The 24,887-nt window shown below is 36.3% G+C and overlaps 2 protein-coding genes across 7 annotated transcripts in view; one reads left to right on the plus strand and one right to left on the minus strand.

Annotated features, from left to right (window-relative positions):
* LOC127957234 (uncharacterized) overlaps nt 1–24,887 on the minus strand; it is a 364,986-nt gene that overhangs the window by 263,348 nt on the left and 76,751 nt on the right. The gene's annotated exons all lie outside the window — the stretch shown is intronic.
* LOC127957237 (endoglin) overlaps nt 3,150–24,887 on the plus strand; it is a 46,291-nt gene continuing 24,553 nt past the window's right edge. For 3 of the 4 annotated variants that reach the window (XR_008153741.1, XR_008153740.1, XM_052555679.1), the window contains exons 1-3: nt 3,150–3,316; nt 4,116–4,273; nt 15,548–15,693. Coding sequence is in view for 2 of the 4 variants with exons in the window: in XM_052555679.1 (XP_052411639.1) it covers nt 4,216–4,273; nt 15,548–15,693 (204 nt within the window). In the remaining 2 variants the exon portion in view is untranslated. Of the gene's footprint in view, nt 3,317–4,113; nt 4,274–15,547; nt 15,694–24,887 lie in introns of all 4 variants that reach the window. The other variant, XM_052555680.1, reaches the window with a different exon arrangement.

Genomic DNA, 24,887 nt, shown 5'->3' on the forward strand with positions numbered 1-24,887 from the left:
TTGAACGTGTTGTTTGCTGATGACATGGAAACATGCGGCACCATGCTGGAAGCCGCTTTCAGACGGACAGACTGCACTTCCTGTGATTGACTGTGTGGACAGTATACGTGCAGAATAAGTTTCATGTTGTTTGTCCATGTACATCAGACGCTGCTTTGAAGACAAAAGGCCACACAGACTCACTTTCATGTATTTAAAACAACCACATGGTTGTCCACCATTTCAAACACTGAAGACAAATATTTATGACAAATGTGCGACAACACAACACACATAAAAACTTGTTCGTAATGAATTGTTTTCCTACAAGCCATTCATCACTGATGCAAAATTAAATGTACAGTTTTTCTCAATCTATTAGATTTATTTCTTCAATGTAATTGCTTTTTAAAACAATTAGCACCTTAGCCAAACAATTCTCTATTTAATTTACAACATGTCAATCACAATCATCAATCATTACAGTCACCGATACCAATCTGCTTAAAGCCTTTTTCTTTAAGTAGAATTATTTATTGTGATACTCAATGATCAGGATTTTTAGACATATATTTAGGGCCTGAATTTAATTTTTGAAAATTGGGTTCTGGAGGGGGGGTGGGTGGGGGTATTTTCACAATAGCTTACACACAACACATGCCTGATTTTATGAGTTGAATGTGAAGCGGACTTTTACGCCAGGTTTACACATATTAGGCCATGACAATAGAAATATAGAAGTGGATGGATATAACTCTTTAGATCTTTTTCCAAGCTACTCTCAAGGAGACGCCATGGTTTCTTGGTTAACTAGGGTAATTCTGTTTTTACTTTAAATTCAAATACCTTCTCACCCCTTTTTCTTTCACCCTTCTGTCCACTTCCTTTCTGTCAGTCTTCTTACAGTTTCCACTCTTTCCATTACACCAATGCCCTCCTCTCGATTCATCTCTTCCCCCTCTCCTTCACTTAACTGTTTTACAACATCCGTGTTCCACTCCTCTTGTTTCTCATTACAATGCTTTCTCTATCCACTCCACCATCTTTTAGCCTTAGATAGATAGATAGCATATTCAAAACAGCATTTTTCTTTTTCTTCGCACAGTCCTGTTTTGTTATGCAGACGATAGTTCATAATTTCGGTGAGCAACAGATTTGAAATTCACAGGGAAACATCTGATCTGTCATCGATTTAAATATTATTGTGAATATCACAACCAAAAACCGCCTAAGCTCCTTTTGTACGATTCAGCTCCATTAAAGTAAAAAATGTATGTATATTAGGGGTGTAACGATACGCGTATTCGTATTGAACCGTTCGGTACGACGCTTTCGGTTCGGTACGCGGTACGCATTATGTATACCGAACGGTTCGTTGGAGTAATTAATTATATTTGAAAAAAAAAAAAAAAGAGAGAGAGAGAAATATAATGATATGCGTTCAACAAGGTAGCCCAATAACCCAAACAACGTAACAGGCAACGCCCCTGACACTCCCGAAGAAGAAAAAAACACCATCTTATATGTTTATGTTAGGCTACTCAGCAGGCGCTCGCTCACTCAGTACGCGCTGAAGGCTCGTTGCAAAATAGCCAATGCGTTTAACAGACTAGAAATGAGAAGATCCTCCAATAACCAACAGGTCTGGTGTTTGGGTGCACTTTGGATTCCCTTTAAGCTATAATGGTGATGGCAAGAGAGTGGTGGATAAAAAAACAACGGTATGTCGCATCTGCAACATGACAGGGTACACCAGCGGGAATAAAAAAAAAAAAAAAAAAAACACCAGCGGGAATATCTGGGATATATGCGTCAGTACTATCTGGGAAAAGACGAAAAAAAGGAGAAACATGCACGCAGCAAACTATCCCTGCAGCATTTAGAAACTATAGCTTACAGGGAATCCAACCCAAACACCAGACCTGTTGGTTATTTTAGGATCTTATATTTCTGGTCTGTTAAAGGCATTCGACATTTTGCAACGAGCCTTCAGCGCGTGCTGAGTGAGCGAGCGCCTTAGGGGCCGTTCACATATCGTGCCTAAAAACGCATGGAAAACGCTAAGCACGTCTTTCTCCTCCTTTCCAAAGCGCTCGGGCAGAAGCGCTCATGAGGCGTCTGTCTTTGCTAAGCAACAATGACGTGCTCTCTCCATGAGACGCGGAAATTTCAGCGAAGGATAAATGGATTTGCAGCTCTAAAAATCGCTTGCAGTAGCTCTGCTACTAAATTTATTTCAAAATTGCAATCCATATACAACTATGATCAGCTGATCCTTCATCTTGGCTGAGCTCTCAACGTTGTTACGGGAAAGGATGAAGCTGATTGGTTAGTTCTTGTCACATGACCCGCGGTGCGCTTGCGGCATTCTGAAAAGTTGAGATGTTTTTACATTTTGCTGTATCTAAAACGTATCGAACCGAACCGAACCGAACCGTGACATCAGTGTATCGTATCGAACCGAACCGTGAATTTTGTGAACCGTTACACCCCTAATGTATATATAACGTAAATGCTATATTTTATATTTTACTGTACAGTACAGTGATCTTCTTAATAATATGAATATCACGAATATATATATATATATATATATATATATATATATATATATATATATATATATACACACACACACACAAATTTGGTCATATATACACATTTAGTAATTTAGTAGACGCTTTTATTCAAAGCGACTTACAAATGAGAACAATAGAAACAATCAAAATCAACAAAAGAGCAATGATATACAAGTGCTATAACAAGTCTCAGTTTTCTAAACGCAGTACATATAGCAAGGGCTTTTTAAATAATATAATAAATAAAAATAAAACAGAAAGATTAGAGCAAGCTAGTGTTAATGGTCTTTTTTGATTTTGTTAACTATAATATATGAAATGAAAGCAGGTAGAATACAAAAAGATTAGAAAGCTAGTTAGTTTTTTTTTCTTTGCTATATCTATATAGCATTTACATTCTACATACATACATACACACATATTATATATGTCATTGATCGTGTTTCAGCTGTAGATGGCGCTGTGATCAGAAGATATTCAGGCCAGGAGAAGAACTTCTATGTGTGTGTCCTAGATTCCTCTTTAGCATCAGTCAATTCTTATGGTCATCCTTCATCAGTATATCATCATCTGTGTCATGCATCGTGTGTCAAAGCTGTTTTGCTGTGTTGTGTGAGAGCAGCAGTGTTTGTCGCGTGAAGTGGGCGGGTCAGTGCTGCTGATGATGTCAGTGCTGAGGGTTCAGCTGGACTGACTAACTCACTGACCGCTGGATCTGATCTGCCGGATCACTGCTGGAGCCGCTCTTCCAGCGCGAGGTAAAACTCTTTCTCCTGTCTTCCAGCCTCACGGGTTGATGTTTGTGAAATGTGACTGTGTTTAGTTACAGTAACTCTTTCTCTTGCTTTCATCGTGACTTAATAGATGCGCTTACAACTATTGAACAACTTTTCAACAACTTTTAAGTGAACGAAAGTGAATCAATCTAAAACGAGTAGATCGTATGTTTGAGTGTGTCAGTCTGATTTGTGATATTATACTGTTCAGTTCAGTTATCATCTAAATATTATTATGAATATCAAAACCAAAAACTGCCTAAGTTCCTTTTGTACGATTCAGCTCCATTAAAGTTAAAAATGTATGTATAACGTAAATGTTATATTTAATATTTTACTGTTCAGTACAGTGATCTTCTAAATATTATGAATATCACCACTATATATATATATATATATATATCCAAAGCGACTTACAATGAGAACAATAGAAGCAATCAAAATCAACAAAAGATGCAATGATATACAAGTGCTATAACAAGTCTCAGTTTGGTTAACGCAGTACATATAGCAAGGGCTTTTTAAATAATATAATAAATAAAAATAAAACAGAAAAAATAGAGCAAGTTGTTAATGGTCTTTTTTGCTACCGTTAACTGCATAATATATGAAATGAAAACAGGTAGAATACAAAAAGATTAGAAAGCTAGTTAGCTTTTTTTGTTGCTATATATATATATATATATATATATATATATATATATATATATATATATATTTATGTCACTGTTTTACAAACTGGTCTCTGCTTCAGTCAAACTGATGTTGATTTCTCTCTCAGGAAGTGTTGAGTGTGAAATATTCTGGTCACTCTGAAATATCAGCCACAACTGTTGAGTCCATAAGAAGAGGCACATCTAGAGAAAACCATACGTCTGAACATGAGGAGCGTCATATGTTTCATAGCTCTTTTTCTGTGTCTGAGAACCACAGCTTCAGGTAAGAGGACCATTAATACGCTTGTATAGAAGTAAATGTGCTGACCTCTCAGTTCATAGCAAATAATCTGTACATTTACTAACATGCTAATTTAATTAATGACAACGTGTTCAAATGGAAACAGTTTAAAAACATCTTAGAGATTATTCAGAAAGAATATGCTTTTTTTTACAATAAAGAGTTATTTCTGACTATAAAAATGTCTGTCAACTGTGTGACAGATTTTTGTGAAAACAAATAGCCATTAGTTCAACATTAGATTTTTATTCTGGCCTATAGTTTAAAGGTCAAATTTTTCAAATGAAATATAGGATGCTCATTGCTCATTTGTCAAATTGAGATTGAGTCAATCTGTTTGCTCTGTTGTTATTCAAGCGCCACATGTGTTTTTGTTCTGGTCACTGATGTCTTGATGTCTGGGAATAAACACGGGATCCTGTTTGCGAGAAGACATGAAGCTTTAGACACACAATCATCTGATTTCTCCTGCGTGTTTGAATGATAGCCGACGACACGATTCATACTTCAGCTTCCAGTGTTTACCTTATGCCAGTGGTTTGCTTTACTTGTACTTTCACTTTGCATTATACTGGAAATGCCAACTCTGCTCAGAAGTTTCTCATGCTTTTCTCACTCCTGAGAGGGTCAGTCGGTTTGTCTGTCATCAGAGAGGAAGACAGCAGCTCTTTAGTGATTTTTAGATGCAGGACAGAGCCTGCGATTGCTTGTGCGGTGTTAAGCTGCTGTAATCCACAGAAAAGCAGTGGATTTGACATCCTCAGGAAGAGGGACATGCAGGAGCCGTTATGTAACTACCTGATATTCCTAACGCAACACCTTCATTACCGTACCGCACAGACAGCATGAGAGAGAGAGAGAGAGAGACATACGGTTCCTCAATGAATAAGCACAATGATGGTAACAGGAAAAAATCCCCATGTTAAATATGGCGTGTAGTGTTTAAATGAGGCACTTCCGCCCGCTGAAGGACCGCCGGCTGGTCTGGGTGGCAGTGAGACCCGCTGACGCGACCACATGGAGACCGATTTCTATCTCGCACTCCCAATTAACAATCTGTTTTTTTCCTCTTCTGAGTGCGAGCTTTTTTTTTTTTCTCATTCTTGCTTTTTTGATTCCTTTTTGTTCTATTTTGGCTGAGATTTGCTGGATAAATTGAATTTGTATCTCTATATATCGAATGATCAGATGACATCAATGGAAAACCAAAGTCTATGAAAGACAATGAAAACAAACATTGGTTTTATAAAAATACACTACTGTTCAAAAGTTCAGATGTTTTTAAAAGAAGTCTCTTCTGTTTACAGAGATCACCAAAGATACAGTTAAAAATGTGAAATATTATTACAATTTAAAATAGCTGTTTTTTACTGTGAATACACAGTAAAATTTAATTTATTCCTGTGATCAAAGATTAATTTTCAGCATCATTACTCCACTTTTTAGTTTCAAATGGTCCTTCAGAAATATTTCTAATGTGCTAATTTGTTTCCCTGGACCACAAAACAGTCATAAGGGTATTTTTTTTATTTTTTGATAATTGATATTTATACATCATCAGAAATCTGAATAAATAAGCTTTCCATTGATGTATGGTTTATTAGGATATGACAATATTTGACCGAGATTCAACTACTTGAGGATCTGAGGGTGCTAACGCACACACACACAAACACACACACAGACACACACACACAAATTATAATTATTGAGAAAATAATTTGATATATTTACGGTAGGAAATTAAAAAAATATATTTTCATGGAACATGATCTTTACATAATATCGTAATGATTTTTGGCATAAAGGGAAAATCAATAATTTATGTATGTAATGTATTTGTAGCTATTTCTACAAATAAAAGTTTTTGTGAAAATCATGATATATATTTTTTTTCAGGATTTACACATGAATAAAAAAACATCCATGATCAAATCTTTTGAAACATTATAAATGTCTTTCTTGTCACTTTTCATCAATTTAATGCATTTGTCCTGAATAAAAGCATGAATTTGGTCAGGAATGTGTGTTCAGTTAGCACGTTTTTACACCAACTGGGACGTGGAAGTGTGTGGAAGCCATTGGAAAGCTTCTGCTGTAGTGTGATTTCCCTTGATGTGAAGTGTGAACACGAAGATCTTATTAAGACGAGACAAAACATCAAAGAAACACTCACACAATCCTCAAATTAAGCCTTACACACATATCTTCAAGTATTCCCTATGAAACTGGATGAGCTCTGAACATCTGCTGTGCACATGTTCTCCACATATCCGTCCTGATTTTTTTCTCTCAGACATTAAACTCTACAGATTGATCTTTTCTTGACTCCTCACATCTGAAGAGTGTAAGTTCTGTGCCATTAGCATTAATAAACAGAATCATTATATAATAAATGTTTCCTCTAACTCTCCCTGTTGTCCACTGGTTTGTCCAGGATGAGCTGCTCAAACAAACAGAGACACTTTTTGTGGAATTAGAGTAGTACTGAATATTAAACTGTGATATGAGGAAGCCTTTTAACACTAGAAACCGTTTAGTGTCTTATTTTTATGTCTTAATATTTGTGAGGAACTTTAGAGCAGAGATTGCTCTTGATTCTCTTGATTGAGATGCAACAAATATCGCAAGTTATGGAAACTCTCAGAGACTATTAATGTTTTTTAAACTTTAGGGGTTTGACACAATCCCTGACAAAATTCGCAGACTGCGGTTTGGACTGATTTTTTAGGAAAGTTTCAGTTTAATATGTTATAAAGAATGTGTTACTGAGAGACACTATTGGTAGGACACTACTTAAAAAAAATAAAAAATAAAATGAAAAACCTTCAAAAACAAAAAGTGATAAGACTTATATTTCAGTTAGTTGCCAAAGTAACATTTAAGTCGAAATACTAAAATTACAAAAACTAAAACTGAATTAAATATAAACTAAAGCAAAATAGATATATTTAATGAAAATAATGAAAGCACATGATTTCTTTTTTTTAACAGAAGCATATAAAGTTCAACAGAACAGCATTTATTTGAAACAGATATCTTTTGTAAGTCTTTACTGACACTTTTGATCAATTCTGTCAGGACCACTATAGTCAAAGAAGACTGACAGTTAGCATACAGTATGGATTGGCGGAATGGATTAGAGCAGGGAGAGCAGCGATAACCCCCTATAGGGTAAACAGAGCAGAACCAACATAAATATATTGCAGTTAGCATTAATGTTTAATAAGTTCATGTACACATTTAAAAAATTAGTCTGATTCAAAAAAGAATCAGAATGCCAGGAGGAGCTGGGGATGTAGGAGGGTAATTAAGCTATTGAGCAACGGGGAATACTGAAGGGACTTTCTATATGAATGTTGAGATGGGCATCATATTCCTATAGATAGATGTAGATCAGCTGAGAGTCAGCTGTAATGTGACTGCCAGAACTAACACTAAGCTTGATTTTATCGAGTCCTTGATGAATAAAACTATCAATTTCTTAAAAAATTCTTACTACCTCCGAACATTTGAACTGTACATTTTAAGAAAATAAATGATATTAGTTTTGATATTCATGTTGATTTTATGTTCCTTCTAACATTGTAATCTGTGACTCCATCTCTTATCAGGGCTGTAAGCTTTGAAGTGCTACAAATAAACTCTGGTCTAGAACACAGAAGAGACTTTGTGGAAGGCTGTTGCTCCCCTCCCAGTGTCTCTGTGATTGTCTGTGTCTCTGTCTGTCCCGAGTCCCTTAGGACGCGTCCTGTCTCTGGAGCGTCAGGTTTCTCGAGCCAGCCGGCCATAGACGGACTCATGAATGGCTCATTAGCGTCAGACAGAGATAAACTACAACTCGCTGAAACCCATAACTGCCAATCTGCCAGCGACCGCCGCGCCGTCACTGATAAGAGCTGTGTTATGAGCGCTATCACAGCCGTCTGACCAACACACTGATCTAGAATCAGCTGCTAAACTTAGCCACAGTAAACTAGCCACAAAGAGAAACAAGAGAGACAAAAAAGTAGAAATTCTGAAGAAATTTTGGTAGCACTTTAATAAAGGGTTCCAAACATTAATTATATTTAATACATTAACTTAAATTAATTAACAATGTGTAATACATTGTTACTGTACTAATTAATCTTTGTTAACATCAGTTAATAAAACTACAGCTGTTGTTAGTCCTTTAAAAAACTTTTGATTTTAATAATCTATTAGTAAATGTTGGAATCAGTTTTAACTAAGACTGATGAATCCTTTAGAAGTATTTTTCATTGTTAGTTTATGTTAACTAAGGTAGTTAACTAATGTTAACAAATTAAACCTTATTGAAAAAAGATTACCATTACCCGAAAATTGCCAAAATGGGCAAAAACCACTTTGAAAGTAGTTTGTATATGCACTAAGTTGTACTGTATGTTTTTTGTTTTTGTTTGTTTGAGAGACGGATTGGAAATAAAATAAATTTTCACTGAAAATTATGATTCCGTTAAAGTTCAACCAAAAACCACCCAAAAATCATTTACTCTTCTTGAGTTTCTTTTTTATGCTGAATGCAAAAGAAGATTTTTGAAGAACATGGGTAACCAAACAGTGGACGGTAGCCATTGACTTCTATATTATATTTCCATAAACACTCTGAAGCTAGTGCATTTAATATAAAATGTAAATTAGAATTCATTTTCATTTATTTGCAATTAACATGCAATCGCATGTCCGAAAACATTACATTCAGTTCATACTGTCAGATGTATTCATGTCTCTTCTTCACAAGGGAATGCGTCTTAACATCTCAACAGACTGAATAACAATTTGTAATCTAAACATGAGCTTCTATCTGATATCGTCGTGCTGTGCTTATTAAACTTTTTCTTACAGAAGGACCAAAACACACACTCAAACATCAGTTATCGTACCTCGCATTTTTCACATTCCCTGCTAATTATCTTATCATTTACTGCCAAGATAGCTGGCAGTGATGCTAACGGTGCAGTGACGCGGCCAGTAAGCTGGTCCATGAATCTGAGTCAGGTCAGAGTCATTAGCACTTCTGCAGGAGTGCTGGAGGGAGATGTCTGCTCTCTGCCGATGCTTCGGGAAGCATATGTTGTGTGAAGCTACATCAGATTTGAGTGATTAGAAGCCCCTCCTCTGCACTGAGACCCAGTCGCTTCCATCTGCTTAGAGGAACCAGCTAACTGCCTCCACTAAATGAGTCCTTCCTCCCCGAGTCACCACACTAATTATGGCAGAGGAGATAGATTGGCTCTCTGTGAGGTGCATCAGAAATATCTCATTATTTGCTTATTAATGTGTGTGTCATTTGCATGGTGTTAGCATGGCAAACAGCCTCTAGAAACCGTGTGATAAATGTGTTTTGTGTTGTTGCGCATCGCTGGATCATATAATATCTTTTTGCCGCGAACCTGAATAAGAGAAAGCATGAAACTTGCTTTCAAAAAGAAAATTGCAAGCAAATGCAGCAAAATCTGCAAGCAATTACAAGTATTTGAATAGCATTTAAAGAGGGCTGAGATAGCTTTTATTTTTCAAGAGAGAAAGAAAATCACGTGTAATTTTGCTATTGTGCTGCATGCCACACTGAGAATATATGACTAACTAGAAAAGAAATGGCTCACTTGTCTGTGTCAAGAAACAACTTTCTTGACACAGATTTGCCTGGAAGTTTAAAATACTTTGAAGTTTCGTTTGAAGTTGGAAGGTCTGTCGTTAGAATACTTGAGCGGGCTGAAAAGAGACTTGAAATCTGAAGGTTGTTTAGGCCCTTGGACAGTTTGAAGACAGATTTCAGGTTTGATGTGGCAATCTGAAGAAAAAATCATCTAAGGCAACAGAAAGCAGTGAAGTGAAGCAGTTTGGCAAAAAAACAAAACAAAAAACACAACAGACCGTGTTGTCAAACTTGAATGTAGTTCTGTATTTATGTCAAACATGGATCACTTGGGATCCTTCTGGAAACATATAGAAACCTATATTCAGGAAAACAGAAACAGAAAAACATTTGTGTATTTGATGTATTTTTTTTATTTAAACATACACACACACACACACACACACACACACACTCGTGTGTGTGTGTCTGATTTCAGGCTCAATTCTATTCTTGTACAGTATTTAATTCATTACCCCATGGTTATTTATGATGTAAAATAGTTATATAAGTGTGTGTATATAAATATATATGAAAGGCAAAAATGACTCTGGCACTGCCATCCTCCTCTAGTTTGAGGTCACCTTGTTCACAGTCTTCCTCTCACTCAGTTTGTTGTCCTGTTTATTTCTGACGCAATGAGACGGCCAACAGTCGTCTCCTGGAGGCTTAAACAGACCTATACAAAGACAGGCCGTCTCCACAGATCCCAGCTATGGCGTCTGTGAGAAGCGGCTCCTTGGCGGGCTTCTGACCGCCACGTCAACCCGTACATGATGACCCGTGCTGCAGATGATGCGCATTTGAATCTAGGGGGATTGGTGATGTGGCGGGGTGGGCGCAAGGGTTAGAGGCCAGGGGACACCACAGGGCTCTGTGCGCCACTGATAAGAGTTTGTTTGTCTTCCTGTGGATGGTTAGACCTCAGTCTGCAGCCGAGGAAACGCTGGGACAATAGGTGTGCAGAGCAGCCTGTGACCTCCCTCTCTCTCGCTCTTCCTCTCCTTGTCTCTCCCCCCGTCTCCACTTCACCGTTTCTCTTCCGTCCTCGCCTACAAAACACTGGTCTTAAGTAGCCAGACCTTCAGACTGACGGCTGAAGATCTGGAGTCCATGGCAGCTTTCATTGGCCAAGGCCCGCCCATGAGGCCGTTTGACTGACATGTCAAACAACCAATCACAGTTTGTTTCATTCAGCATCACGTTCGGGGTGTGGAAATTTGATGTTGCTTGACAGTCCTCATAATGCTACGGTTCTCTCTATTGGTTGTGCATCTTTTTCTTCCAAACTTTTTTCTTCAACTCAACTTTCTGTCAACATGCTTGGATACAGCACTCTGTGAACAGCCAGCTTCTTTGGCAATGAATTTTTGTGGCTTACCCACCTTGTGAAGGGTGTCTTGATGTGAGTGATTGTCTTTTGGACAACTGTCAGATCAGCAGTCTTCCCCATGATTGTGTAGCCTACTTAACCAAACAGAGAGACCATTTTGAAGGCGGAGGAAACCTTTGCAGGTGTTTTGAGTTGATTAGCTGATTGGCATGTCACTATATTCTGATTTGTTGAGATTTGTTTCTGTTTCTTAATGAACTGTTTGACTGACAAATGAACAAGAGATCGCCTCTCATTCACACATGCGGTTTGTTTAGCTCCATATCTGCCTAAAATTAGTTAATTTTTTGAAAAACTATGAGCTCTGTTTGTTGTCTGAGTATATAAACTGCAAACTGCTTGAGTCTGCTGAGGAAACCAATCAAGAGTGAAACACACTTCCTGTAGATCTATTTTTGTACTGGAAATGCCAGTGAAGGTGTTTCCACAAAATCCTTAGCATATTTTCTGTTTCACCGTAACCTTAACCGAACTCAAGCCGATATCACACATAACAGTGCGTCTTTGTTCGCATCACTCCAGCTTCTCAGACGGACCTCCCAGACAGTCCTTCCAGTTTTTTATTATGTTCTTACTGTTAAAAGAGTTTTTCAGAAGACGGAAACTGGCTGCAAGTTAAAGAGGATTCTGGCGCCTTTGACCTGTCAAAGGACACAGAGCCGGACATGAGAGTTTCCAGGAAGCTAGTTCATCACTCTTTCTTAAAAACATCAGCTTTATCTGAGATGCTCTTGCAATGACTCAATGCTTTAGTACAATGTCTGCTGTTTTTATGACCTTTAAAAACAAGAAATTGTTATGTGAGTAATAGTTGACGCACAGACTTGGGCAAGATCAGCTTTAAAATTCCGATCAGTCATCGATTTTGTTGCTCTGTGATTTGGAGGTGAAGCATGTCATTTATTTGCCATGAGCAGCAGTAAATGGAATTGTAAAGTAGTGTTCTCAAATCTCCCCCAAAATTTCCCAACTTCTCAAATGAGAGGAATACTGTATATGACTAGACAAAATCAATCCCACTGAAGTACATTTGAAATCGGCCATCATCAAGTTACTAATAGCAAGTCTTCTCATTTATTTTCAAGATCTTACAAACACATGCAATACATTTCCTTCCCTATTAACAGTAAGAAATGAATACTGTGATAAATAATGATATTTTATGATAAAGAATGATGATACTTTTCTATTATTTTTGTCCATATGGCCCAGTACCTGCATTGTATCCTGTGGCCAGCAATTTCCCATCTTCACCTGATTTGAGGAAATAAATGATTGTTGTTTCTCAGTATGATGGTGCTCTTCACTGATGTCTGGACAAGCATCCTGACAGATACTTTGATTGATTTGAAGCATTTTCCCAAAAATGGAAAATGTGAAGCCTTCATTGGAAACTAATGAGAATGTTTGAGGGCTGCGTGACCTTATAATACTAGAAATGAAACTCATCTGTTGGTGCCTTACTGCTGCGTGTGTTTCTCAGTCTGAAGCAATTCCTCAGTGAGTCGCTCTGATTTTCACCCAGTCGGCTGAGACACGCTTGTGTTTTTAAAGCCCAGGGGTCAAAATATTAAATGAAGACTCTCTCGCACATACAACGGCAGTGAAAATAACAAACGAGCTGCCGTGAAAGCACTGTGATGGATGGCAGGGCATTATTTGAGTCTTGGCTCAGAGTAATTGGCCCGATTGAATGTCCGCAGACTTAGACATTTGGTTGCATGGGAAAGAGCGATAGATGAAACGAGATAAATCTGCGGCTTATAGCTCATTTAACACAGAAACGCTTAGTGAAACCTTTGGCATTTCCGGGTCATCTCTGCGGCTCAGCATTTCCGTCCCATGAGTCTGATGTAAGGCTGCCGGGAGAAATTATTCATCTGCTGCTCATCATAATGAATGTCAGCACTGGCGTCTCTCTGACATCCCATCAGAACAATATAATGAAGATGTATGAAGAGAAGTGTAGCTAAAAGCTATTCTTTGATAAGCATGTGGTTTTATATGGCATAGATTAAAGGGATAGTTCACCCAAAAATGTAGTGCTGTCAACATTTACCCACCCACATGCGTTCCAAACTTGTATGAGTTTTTTTCTTGTGTTGAGCACAAAATAAGATATTTTGATGAAGAATGATGAGCAATTAGTTGATGGCAGCCATTGACTTCCATAGTATGAGATAAAAGTGCTATCAATGTGTCAAAAATCAACTGTATGCAGTTAGCAGGTTCATGTGTTTGTTTCAAATATGTTTTGATATTTTTACTGGAAATCAAGACAAAGATGCTCATTAAGAATATGCAGTGTATTTACATCGTTCCTCCATTCAGACTGTGCTTACATGCTTGATAAGCCTCGACTTGCTAAGACAAAGCCTGGACTGCCTGGACGTCTAAACATGGCATTTCCTGTTGTCCTTACAGCTGTCGTAGCTTCCTGTATTTCCTCCCACTCTGTCTGTCCTTTGTGAACGAGCTGAAAGTGTCTGCAGTGGTTTGTTTACCTGGAGCACTAGATACAGATTAGGGCTGTGCAATATGGACAAAAAAAACCTTTCACAATTTTTTGAGAAATTTTGTGATTTCGATTTTAAATCACGATTTTGTCATAAATGCATTCAGTATAAATTTGAAACATATTTCCAAAAGAAAACCAATGAAAGCTTTATCAAAAAGTTGTAACATGTCTCTAGAACATACTTAAGTCAAAATAATCACTAAGTAAAGATGTCAAACAAAATCTAGACATATTGCAAAAAATTATAAAAATAAAATAAAACCCGTGTTCAGGGATGTTTTTTTTTTTTTTTTTGCCATGCATTGGTCATAAAGCTCACTGTAGCGGGACCTCAGGTGTTATATGTTTTGCCCAATATATTTATTGGTTCACACGTACTCCGTCTGTAGTACGTATACAGTAAGTTACGTGTACGGGGTTCAGAAGCAGCAACGAGAGTGCATTATTGTAATGTGAAAGCACATTAACATAATGCACGAGCGCGAATCAATCCACTCGCACGTAGATTTCCTTTGCTCTGTTAACAAAACCAGATGCGCGTGCTCAGATCATAGACTATAAGGCTCAGATATATGCTGCCTTACAACGTGTCTCCTCTCGCTCAACCGGTGTCCTGTGCACTCACAACTCTTTCTGTGCTCATGTGCAAGATATTAAATCTTTTCGCACCTTTCTATTTATAACCTTTTCTGTTCTCATCTTTTACCGCGTGCAGTGTGAACGTTCTGTTCCATTAACATGGGCTCTAAAAAAAAAAGGCTATGCATCACAGACAGAGTGTGTGAACCTGGAGTTAGGCATATGCCCAGTCTGCTCTGTTCTCACGCACCACTTAGGTGCGCTGCATCCTGATTGGTTCAGATAACATACTGCGGGAGGTCGGGGCTGCGGAAAATTTAGAAATCGCGCACAATCAAATCCCGATTTTATTTCGATTTCGATTAATACAGATATACACTACTGTTCAAATGTTTGGGATGTTTTAAATTGTTTAGCTTACCAGTGGTGCACTTATTTGACAAAAAATACATTAAAAATGTTGAAATATTATTATAATTTAAAAATGGCTGTTTTCAATGTGGATATATTTTTAAATGTAATTTATTGCTGTGATCAAAGCTGCATTTTCAGCATCATCACTCAAGTGTCACATGGTCCTTCAGAAATCATTCTAATGTGCTCATTTGCTGCTGAAGAAACATTTCTAATTACAGTATTACCTTAAATCTACGTGAACTTTTATCTCAATATTTTATGCATTAGAGTACAACAGTAATCATTTACTGGAGTCATTAGGTGGAATCTGAATCAAAATCTTCAGATTCACCTCATTTGTCATCCTTCCATCAAATGGTGAAAGCCATGACTTCAATAGAGCAAGACCATAGCCAAAGTTTAGCATCCTACTGTGTGTCTGGTTTACAGCCCATGATATTAGTGCTGATTTGAAATCAGGAGATGGCTCTGATGCTTCAGTACTTTCTGCTTCTAACATGACCCCAATTGGGCCTGATTCAGTTCTGCTGCTCAGGAAGTGACACCTGACCTGTAGCTTCCAGAGGAAGGAGGTGCTTTATTCTGGACATGATTTATGAGCTGCTGGCAGGATATTATTATTCTCCAGGGCTGCAGATGAAGAACATAAATGATTTCAATAAATCACTGGTTTTATTCTTTACTCTCTAGATTCCAGTGTGATCTGTGAGCTGGAGAATGTTCCCGGAAACCGCAATGATTGGATCGCCCTGCAGGAAATGTCTCTGGGATGCTGGACGGATTTCACCAGCCAGGACGGGAAAGAAGTCCACATCCTCAAGCTGCTATCCTCACCTGTAAGTCAGCTTGAGCAGTGCCGTGCAGCTTCATCAATTTGTGCTTTGGTTCTATGAATCTATGAAATGTTTAATTATTATTATTATTATTATTATATATATATACACACATTTAAGAATAAGAATGTATTAAAAGTTTAACTACATTTTAATTACATTTTAGAACCCCCCCCCCCCCCCCCCCCCCAAAAAAAAACTACAAAAACAACAACAACAGCAAAAACTAAATAGTTTTTCCCCATTAAATTTTTTTCTGGATTGCTTAAGAGTGTGTTTTTACTTAAAAAGTTAATTTAAATTGTAGCAAAAAGCTACATATCGTTTTATAATACGATAATACGTTTTTAGGTCATAAGAATTATTCAGTGCAAATCCAGTGTTTTCAATAACTTTTTATAATTCTGTTTTAATGGTTTATTTAAATTTGAATGATTTAAACTTTAGAGATTTAATAGTTTATTAATTTTTATACGAATAGGACCATATGTAATGTTTTATTTAAAAAAAAAGTTACAATATTTCTGGATTTATTTTTTAATACAAATTATGATTAAATGAAGGCATAAAACATAAGCTATTCAATTGAACTTTTTAAATGTAATAAAAGAAATTAAACAATTTCTTTTATTTTTTGGTAACCAAAGTGCTGTACAACAGAAGGTAACTTTAAAAAATGAAAACAAAAGTCATATTGGGACTATTTTTTTTCAAATTATTTATATATTTATAATAATTTTTTAGAAGTACAATAACAATACAATTATAACAATATAACAATATTCTGTAAAATAATAATATGTTTCTATCACTTTTTTTTTATTCATGTTAAACCACATTTTTCTGGTGAAGATCTTTACGTAATATACTGTTAAGTCATCATTTAATCTTAGCTTGCGTAAGTCTACCAGGACAATGAGTAGCAGATGACTTTCACTCCGGGATTTTTCCATGTTACAGTCATTCCATCTGATTTGACGAGAAACACGTCAGTTGGCTGGAGGTCAGTTTGGTTTCTCCACATCTTGTTGAGAAAGACCAACACAGACCATTAGTGATGACGCAACACTGTCCCGTCCCGGCCAAAGCAGAGCGGGTTTGTGCATCAGCGTCAGGTTTTTTGTGCTTGTTTACTCTCTAAAGGCACTCGTGTTGGTTAGATGATTAATTATCAGCATCTGGCAGCTTGAGAGCTTCACAGCGTAAGGATGCTGAGAGTGATTTTAGGATGATTACACTGGAGATGTGGATGTTTCTTCATCTGTGCTGGATGAGTGAATGAATCACAGGCCGTGAAAGCTGTGAAAATGTCCTGGCCTTTCACTTCAGTGGGGAATTCAACATGTTGTGTTTTCACATGGTTTGCAGGAGAAAGACAAACATCTCTTCTGTTCGGCAGTGCAGATTGGAGATGCAGCTATAGACTCATTTGGGTCCATTATTTTTCCTCTAGAGGATTTTAGCAGAAAGCTGGTTCAGATCACAGGGAAATTGTGTGATGCTTTTGTGTTTTCATTGATGAAAGCAGACAATTCAAACATGCTGCATTACAAACCAACTTATAATGGATCTGCAAACCAGCAAAAGCTAAAACTGACTGAAACAGTTTTATGAGTTAAAGTAGCCCAAACTGTGTGTGTATGTATATATATATATATATATATATATATATATATATATATATATATATATATATATATATATATATATATATATTAAAACTATGGTCCAACAGTATTGGTCAAAAGTTTGGATTTCTGAAGGATCATGTGACACTGAAGACTGAAGTAATGATGCTGATAAAATAAATACAAAAATAAATAATAAATTACATTTAACATGTAATCACATAGAGAACAGCTATTTAAAAATTTTAATAATATTTCACCCTTTTTTTTTTTTTACTGTATTTATGATTAAAAATGTTACCTTGGTAAACAGAAGAGACTTCTTTCAGAAACATTTAAAAATCTGTTTCCAAACTATTTACAAGTAGGTTGGTATAGAAACCATTTTCACTCAGAAAAAAAAGACAAAGAAACGAAGTAACACTGAAAAACTGTGAAACTTAAAGTTTTTATTGTAATTTTATTGTAAAACACACTCCAATATTCTTTAAATAAATAAATTCCTTCCTTTAAAAAAGTGCACTTTATAACTTTGTCAATTTAAGTTTTAAAGTATATTTAAGTAAATGTTTTATTAATATTTTTTCCTGCTTCAAAGAAGTACACTTATTGAATAACAAGATTTCATGAAAATATAAATATTTATGAAATTACACATAAAGATGTACTTAAGTCATGTTTGGTTCAGCTAATTGCATTTAGTAAATTAACTATAATACATTTTATTTAATTGCAATAAATTTTTATTTAATTGTCTGAAAAGATTTAACTCAGTTTACACTTAAGTATATTCTTTTCAAGTTTATTATTTCCAGCTTTTTCACAAGCACATATCCTCTTCTCTTTCCGCCCGGTTCCTCTCTGGTTCGCTTCTTACAGGCAGATGTGTTTCATCAAAATAAACACAGTTTTATGTCCAAAATGTGTCTCTACTGACATCATGGTCTTCAGTTTATAGGCCAACAATCATTTACTCTCTCCATAATGTTCTTTTAAACCCAAATGAGTTAGTAGATTGTGACAGAATTGTCCTTTTTGTATCCCATTAACTACTAACCCTTTAAAGCACAAACAAACACACACACACACACTGAAACAGGGGGTGGAGCTTCAGGCTTCATTGATGTCACTGTCTGGCATCGCTCCAGTCACGCTGGCCGAGAGCCGAGTCTGGGATCCTGGAGCCGACCCGGGTCGAGAGCAGAGCCGAAGAATAACGGGAAGCTGTTATGCATCAGCAAAGCCCTGAAAAAAGTGCTCTTGAGAAAAAAAAATGAGCAAAAGGAAAACAATTGTATCTTGAAAGCACAGGAACAAAAATAGCAGGGGCGAGTGATCAGGCACCACGGTGGACATTGTTTGACCCAAACGGAGTGAGGTGGACAGCGATGGATTATGGGAGGTCTGCGTTTCTGTAAACACCATTGAGGATTGCTGCAAATTATTAACATGACTGGATTGTTTCCTTTTAGCACGCAGTTTCCATATTAAATATAGAAGGTGCGTCAGCAGATCCCAACACGAGACCACAGAGCACCAATTAACCATTATTAGAAATAGACATTACACCATTCAAAGGTTTTATTGAATGGTGCAATGTGTTTGTTTACAAAGTTTGTTCATTTTCAATAGGGTCCAGTAGTTTTGTCACGGTACCAAAATTTCAGTATTCAGTACCGATACCAGTGAAAATCCATGGTTCTCTGTACCAATTTCGGTACCAAAGCAAAACACAAAAATATGTTAATTACACACTTTTAATCACTAAAATAAAACCAATCCCATACTTTATACTTATTTACAATTGTTTAAAGTTTGTCTACAAGTAATATAATTATGAAAAACAGAAAACAAGTTTCATCCAAATTTAATTTGTCTTTTAATTAATGAAATTTAAACACATTTTCTTTTTGGTAAATAAAGGGCATTTTCTACTAAAATTAAAACATGGAAGAAATATTGTGTGATTTATTTATTTAAAAAATAAAGCTTTATTAATTTTTTCAACAGTAGTAGCAGTATCACATACATTTGAATAAATAATAGTAATATTTCTAGCACAATGCCTTTATGTAAAAACGAACTTTTATTTTGCAACCCTCTACGCCAGTGGCTAGTAAAATTTTGAGTTTACGCGCCAGACCATTTTACACACACACACACACACACACACACACACACACACACACACACACACACACACACACACACACACACACACACACAGACACACACACACACACACATGATTCCAATTAGCTTATCTTTGTAAAATAGCACAGCTTCTTAGATATTAGCTTCTAAATTAGTCAGTCAAGCATTATACTATGGTATTAAGCACTATTTAATGATAGAACTTTAGTGATTAGAACTTAAACTTGATAACCATGAATGCATATTTGTCATCTTAATTGAACTTAAGACTGGTGGTGATGCTTAAGATATTTTGATCATTGAGAGTTTCTGTAAAAAACAAACAAACAAAAAAAATAGTAATAGATCATATTAATTATTATTAAAAGATAATACTAATACTAATTCTACTACCATACTAACAATATACAATGCACTATGGATTGATGAGCTGCTGGGTTCATGAATATTAATCATGTGGTCTGCGTTCGGTAGGGATGTAATAGATGAGCGCCAGCCAATGAAATTGCCATTTTCACATTAGCTCCGCATGAGAAATGTTTCCTTATTAAAATTATTTCTGAAGGATCATGTGACACTGAAGTCTGGAGTAATGATGCTGAAAATTCAGCTTTGATCATGGCAATTCAACATATTAACAGTTATTTTTAATTGTTTCAAATTTCACAATTTGTACAATTTTTACTATATTTTTGAGCATGCAAATGCAGTCTTGGTGAGAGAAGAAACTAGTTTATGCATTTGTATTTAATATACATTTATACTGAGAAAACTTTTTTTTTTTAATTCAACTTTTTCACAGGACCACCTATCGTCTAGTGAAATCTGTCTAGGAGCTATTAAGAGTGATGGAGATCATAATTGGTAATCATACGGGCATTTACCCAGACAAAGTGTGATTCTCACTCCTCTTCTGAAAGCCTACAGACGCTCACACACACTGGTCTCTGATCAGCAGAGGAAATGAAAGACACCTCTAACAGCCATTCTTTTGTATTTGCTCCTTTGTGCTCGTGGATGTCTGACAACTCTCCTCCAGTGAGACTAATTAATGTTTGTCAATCTCAAACTCACTGATGATGTTTCGCAGACTCACTCCAAATACAGTAGATAAAACCTGGCTAGGAAAAACCGGGATCTTCTGGGAGCATTTGGACAGAAATCTTGTGTTAAACTAAAGCGATCACTGCCTTCTTTATTCTGAAGAGACTTTAAAGCATTACACACATTTGTAATATTTAACATATTCCACAAAAGTGTCAATTCCCAAACAATTTGTTGAGTTTTTGTATTAATACGCTGTAAAATCCTGGTTTAAAAAAGGCCAGCTGTTCTTGCCAGAATAGAACGATACGGCAGCAATATTTTAAGTTTTACAGATCAAACTTAAATTGAAATTAAAACCTTTTTTTAAATTATTATTAACTGATGTAATACACCAACCTACTGAATCAATAAAATACATTTTTTTACCTTTATAATATAATAACAATAATAAAAAGAAAAAAGATTGTAGTTAGAAAGACATATGATGAACATTAGTAATGCATTTCTTTACAAAACATTTGCGCTCTCTTACAAAACAATTCCGTTTTTTTTTTACTTTTAAGTTTCTTTAAGTTACTTTTAAGTTTCAGGAAGAAACCAAAGTAAACACAACATAAGAGACCACAAACAGAACATAACCATTAACATTTAATTCTAAAAGTAATGCATTAAAAATATTGTGTTGTTGCATAAAAAGTAACTTATTGCATTACTTAGTTACTTTTTATATAAAGTATTCCATTTGTTACGTTTACATTTCGTTTTGTCATCTGCACTGGGTTGTTTATTGCTGATTATAAAAAATAAAAAAATAAAAAATAAAAAAAAAATTCCAACAATTGTATTTTTGGCAACTGCTAAGGCCCTTTCACACAAAAAGTGAAAGTAATAAGCTTACATGTGAAATGTGAAAGAAATGTACCTAGAATTACTTATTTGAAAAAGCAACTCAGATATTTTGTTTAAAAGTAAAACATTCATGTAGTAGTTACTTTGAAAAGTTATCTGATTATGTAACTTGCACTACTTGTAATGTTTTATCCCCAACACTGGCCATTACACATATATATATCTCTTATATCAGTTTGGTACCAGCATGGCATTTCACCCACACACACACACAGAGTTTGTCCTTCATTACCCACCTGCTGTCGCCTCCCTAACGGTGGCCACCGTATTTAACAGCGTGTGTCGAGTCGAGCACAGCGGAGAGTGTGTGTTGAACATAAAACACCACTGGACTGACTGCCGAGAGCCTTGATTAGCTCAGCGGTGGGGCGGTGTGGTGCCGAGCTCTTTCTGAACCTCTGCGACCAGCAGGGGGTAAATCCTTGTGGAAACCCTGCAGGCAAACGTGGCACGCCAGTGACTGATTGATTGAATAAAAGCCATGAAGAAACAATGTGTGTCTGTGCTTCGCTCTGGGTGGCTGCTTCAAGCAGAGCACTGAGATGCTGAAAGTCCAGATGACAGGCAGGTCAACATATTATGATCTGAAAGCTTGACTTTTAATTGCCCATCCGTCTTAATTAGGCTTTGAGACAAGTGGGGTCTCTCTGAAGTATTAGACGATCAATAGAATCCAGCATGAGCCTCCTAGAAACAATTGCGGTTGTCACATGAATACACATTTCTTTTTCTTTTATGATCAGTTTTGTTGGTCTCTTTTCATATATATATATATATTTTTTTTTTTTTGCAAAACATCTGAATTCTCTTGCAACAAATATGTTCTTTCACAAAAAATTTCTGTTCTCTCAGAGAAGTATTGTTTTTTTTTTTGTTGTGCAAATTGTGTTCTCTTGCTAAACTATTGCATTCATTCACAAAATATTTGTGCTCCCTCACAGAAGTATATATATATATATATATATATATATATATTTTTTTTTTTACAAAACATTTGTTCTCTTGCATAAGGATTGGATTTGCAAAACATTTGCATTCGTTCAAGAAATTTAGTATTTTTTAATGCAAATTTTAATGCATTTGCATTGCATTACTTTATATTTAATGCATACAGATAGCATTCAGGCAGTCAGTTGTTTTTAACACATCTTAATGCATTCATTCAACCCATCAAATACTTGACAAATACACATAAAACTTCCAAAAACCTTACTCAGTAAAGTAAGGAAATAAAAAAGAATTGCCATACTAACAATAGAGTAATAATTGCCCATGCACCATTCAATTGGATGTGGACCACTGAACAGTCATTTTCAAATCAATATCCAGGATGTTCATTGATTATGGTCTCTGTTTGTGTTCTGAATGAAATACTAGCAACCTGCTTACTGCATGCAAACATACCTTTCAATGGTAGTATGTTGCGTCAGTGTAACATGAGCTCATTATGTTGCATCGTTTTATTCAGACAGTGACGTCCGGTTATCATCTCACAAATAAGCAGGTTCTTTGGCATTTTTCAGTATGACTCGTATGCTGTTCTGAGCCAGCCTAGGTTTGATTGCAGGTCATTTTTGTTGACCAGTCTCTTGTGTTTCAGGTCAGTGGCCTCTTGTAAGTGATTTTGTACATTGCATCATATTTTGCTGTAGTTAGCCCATCTATTCCTGTGCTCTTGAATCTCCAGAGCTTGACTCTCTCATCATGCTCCACTGGACTAACTCCACTAAGGATGGTCCTCAGCACTCAGAGTGTTTGTTCTGCACCACAAACTTGACACGTTGTACTTGGGGTTTAGTGTGGGTCTTATCAATCCTCTTCTGTCGGGTCTTATGTGGTCACTGTGTCCAGCTTGCTGTTGGGAAACTCCAGCTGAAAAATGTGTCAGATTTATGAAGTGTGAGTGTGTGTGTGCTGCTGATGTCTCACACAGTTTCTCAATCTCTGAGGTCTTGTACTGTGGATCTTGTTGAATGGAGCTAAAGTTCTGGGCATAATTTTCTACGTTTCAGATTGTTCTTAAATGTATAATTACACTGTATCAAGGACACAAAATAAAGTATAACTCACATTCATTTAATTGCAATTAACATGCAATTAAGTGTCCAAAAGTATTGCATTCTGTATGCATTTAAAATAGTCTTAAAAAGTTTGATGTCTGTGATAATCACTCATTTAAAAAGTATACTAAAGTGTACTTATTTTTATGGCTGATTCAGCTGGAGTGTTCTTTCTCCCCAACAGAGGCTTTTCTTGTGCTGCCCTTTCAAACAGGTCAGATTTATGAAGCGTATATATTATTGATACACAGTTTCTCCATCTCTGTCAGGAGACTGGAGCTCTTTAACACTGCCGTAGGTTTCATGGTGAGGACTCTCAGTTGCTCTTAGCTTTGGAGCAGTTCTGGGCAAATTCACAGTATTTCTCAAACTCTGCACTTGGAGGAAGACTTGGACAGTTTCCTTTATATTTGAAATGCTTCTTGGTGTTATGCACAGATGGTGTTTATTATTGCACGTTCTCTGAACACACGTTGATGCTAATCTACTAATGATGGTAAAGAAGGTGGTCCAAAGCAGCAAGGTCATTTCGAGCATTGCTGTTCTTCTCTGTAAACGAGAAATGTCTGTCTTGTTTTAACTTTGACGTTTTAGATTAACTTGCCTGCTCTGGGGAGCAGTTACTGTAGTAGTTCTCACTTACTCAGACTTCGATCCAGCTCTGCTCTGGTCTAATGATGGATACTGAAGGATACAGGTGGGAATGTAGACGTTGTGCGAGATTACGAGTGGATTTGCTCCCAGTACGAGCTTTTCTGGGTTTGGCTCGTCCCTCTGATTTACTCCAGATGCAAGCTATTTCTCTGGATTCATACAGTAGTTGCTCTGAAAACCCCAGGACACAGATTTCAACATCTAAGTGTTGCTCAATACAAAGTATATTGTTTCGAGGATGCATTAATATAATCTGATTGATCAAAGGTTTGCTGTACTTCTTGCTGGACAGCATGCCTATGTAGCGTGTACATGCATTAAAGGAATATTTCACCCAAAAATGAAAACGTGCTGAACATGCCTTCACCCTCGGGCCATCCAAGATGAATTTGTTTCTTCATCAGATTTGGAGAAATTTTGCATTCCATCATTTACTCTCCAATGGAACCTCTGCAGTGAATGGGTGCCGTCAGAATGAGAGTGCAAACAGCTGATAAAGAAATCACAATAACCACATTTCTCCAAATCAGAAACAAACTCATCTACATCTTGGATGACCTGAGGGTTAGCAGATTTTCATTTTTCTAAAGATTTTTTGCCTCAGACCTTCACTGAATTGGAAAATTGCCACAGCACTGAAAAAAAATTATATAATATTGATTAAAACTACATTACATTGGTTATGTGTTCCAAGTCATTACCTTTTAATTCTAATTCATTTAATTCTAATTATAACATACATTTT

The sequence above is a fragment of the Carassius gibelio genome, chromosome B5 (assembly GCF_023724105.1).
Source record: "Carassius gibelio isolate Cgi1373 ecotype wild population from Czech Republic chromosome B5, carGib1.2-hapl.c, whole genome shotgun sequence".
Taxonomy (NCBI): Eukaryota; Metazoa; Chordata; class Actinopteri; order Cypriniformes; family Cyprinidae; genus Carassius; species Carassius gibelio.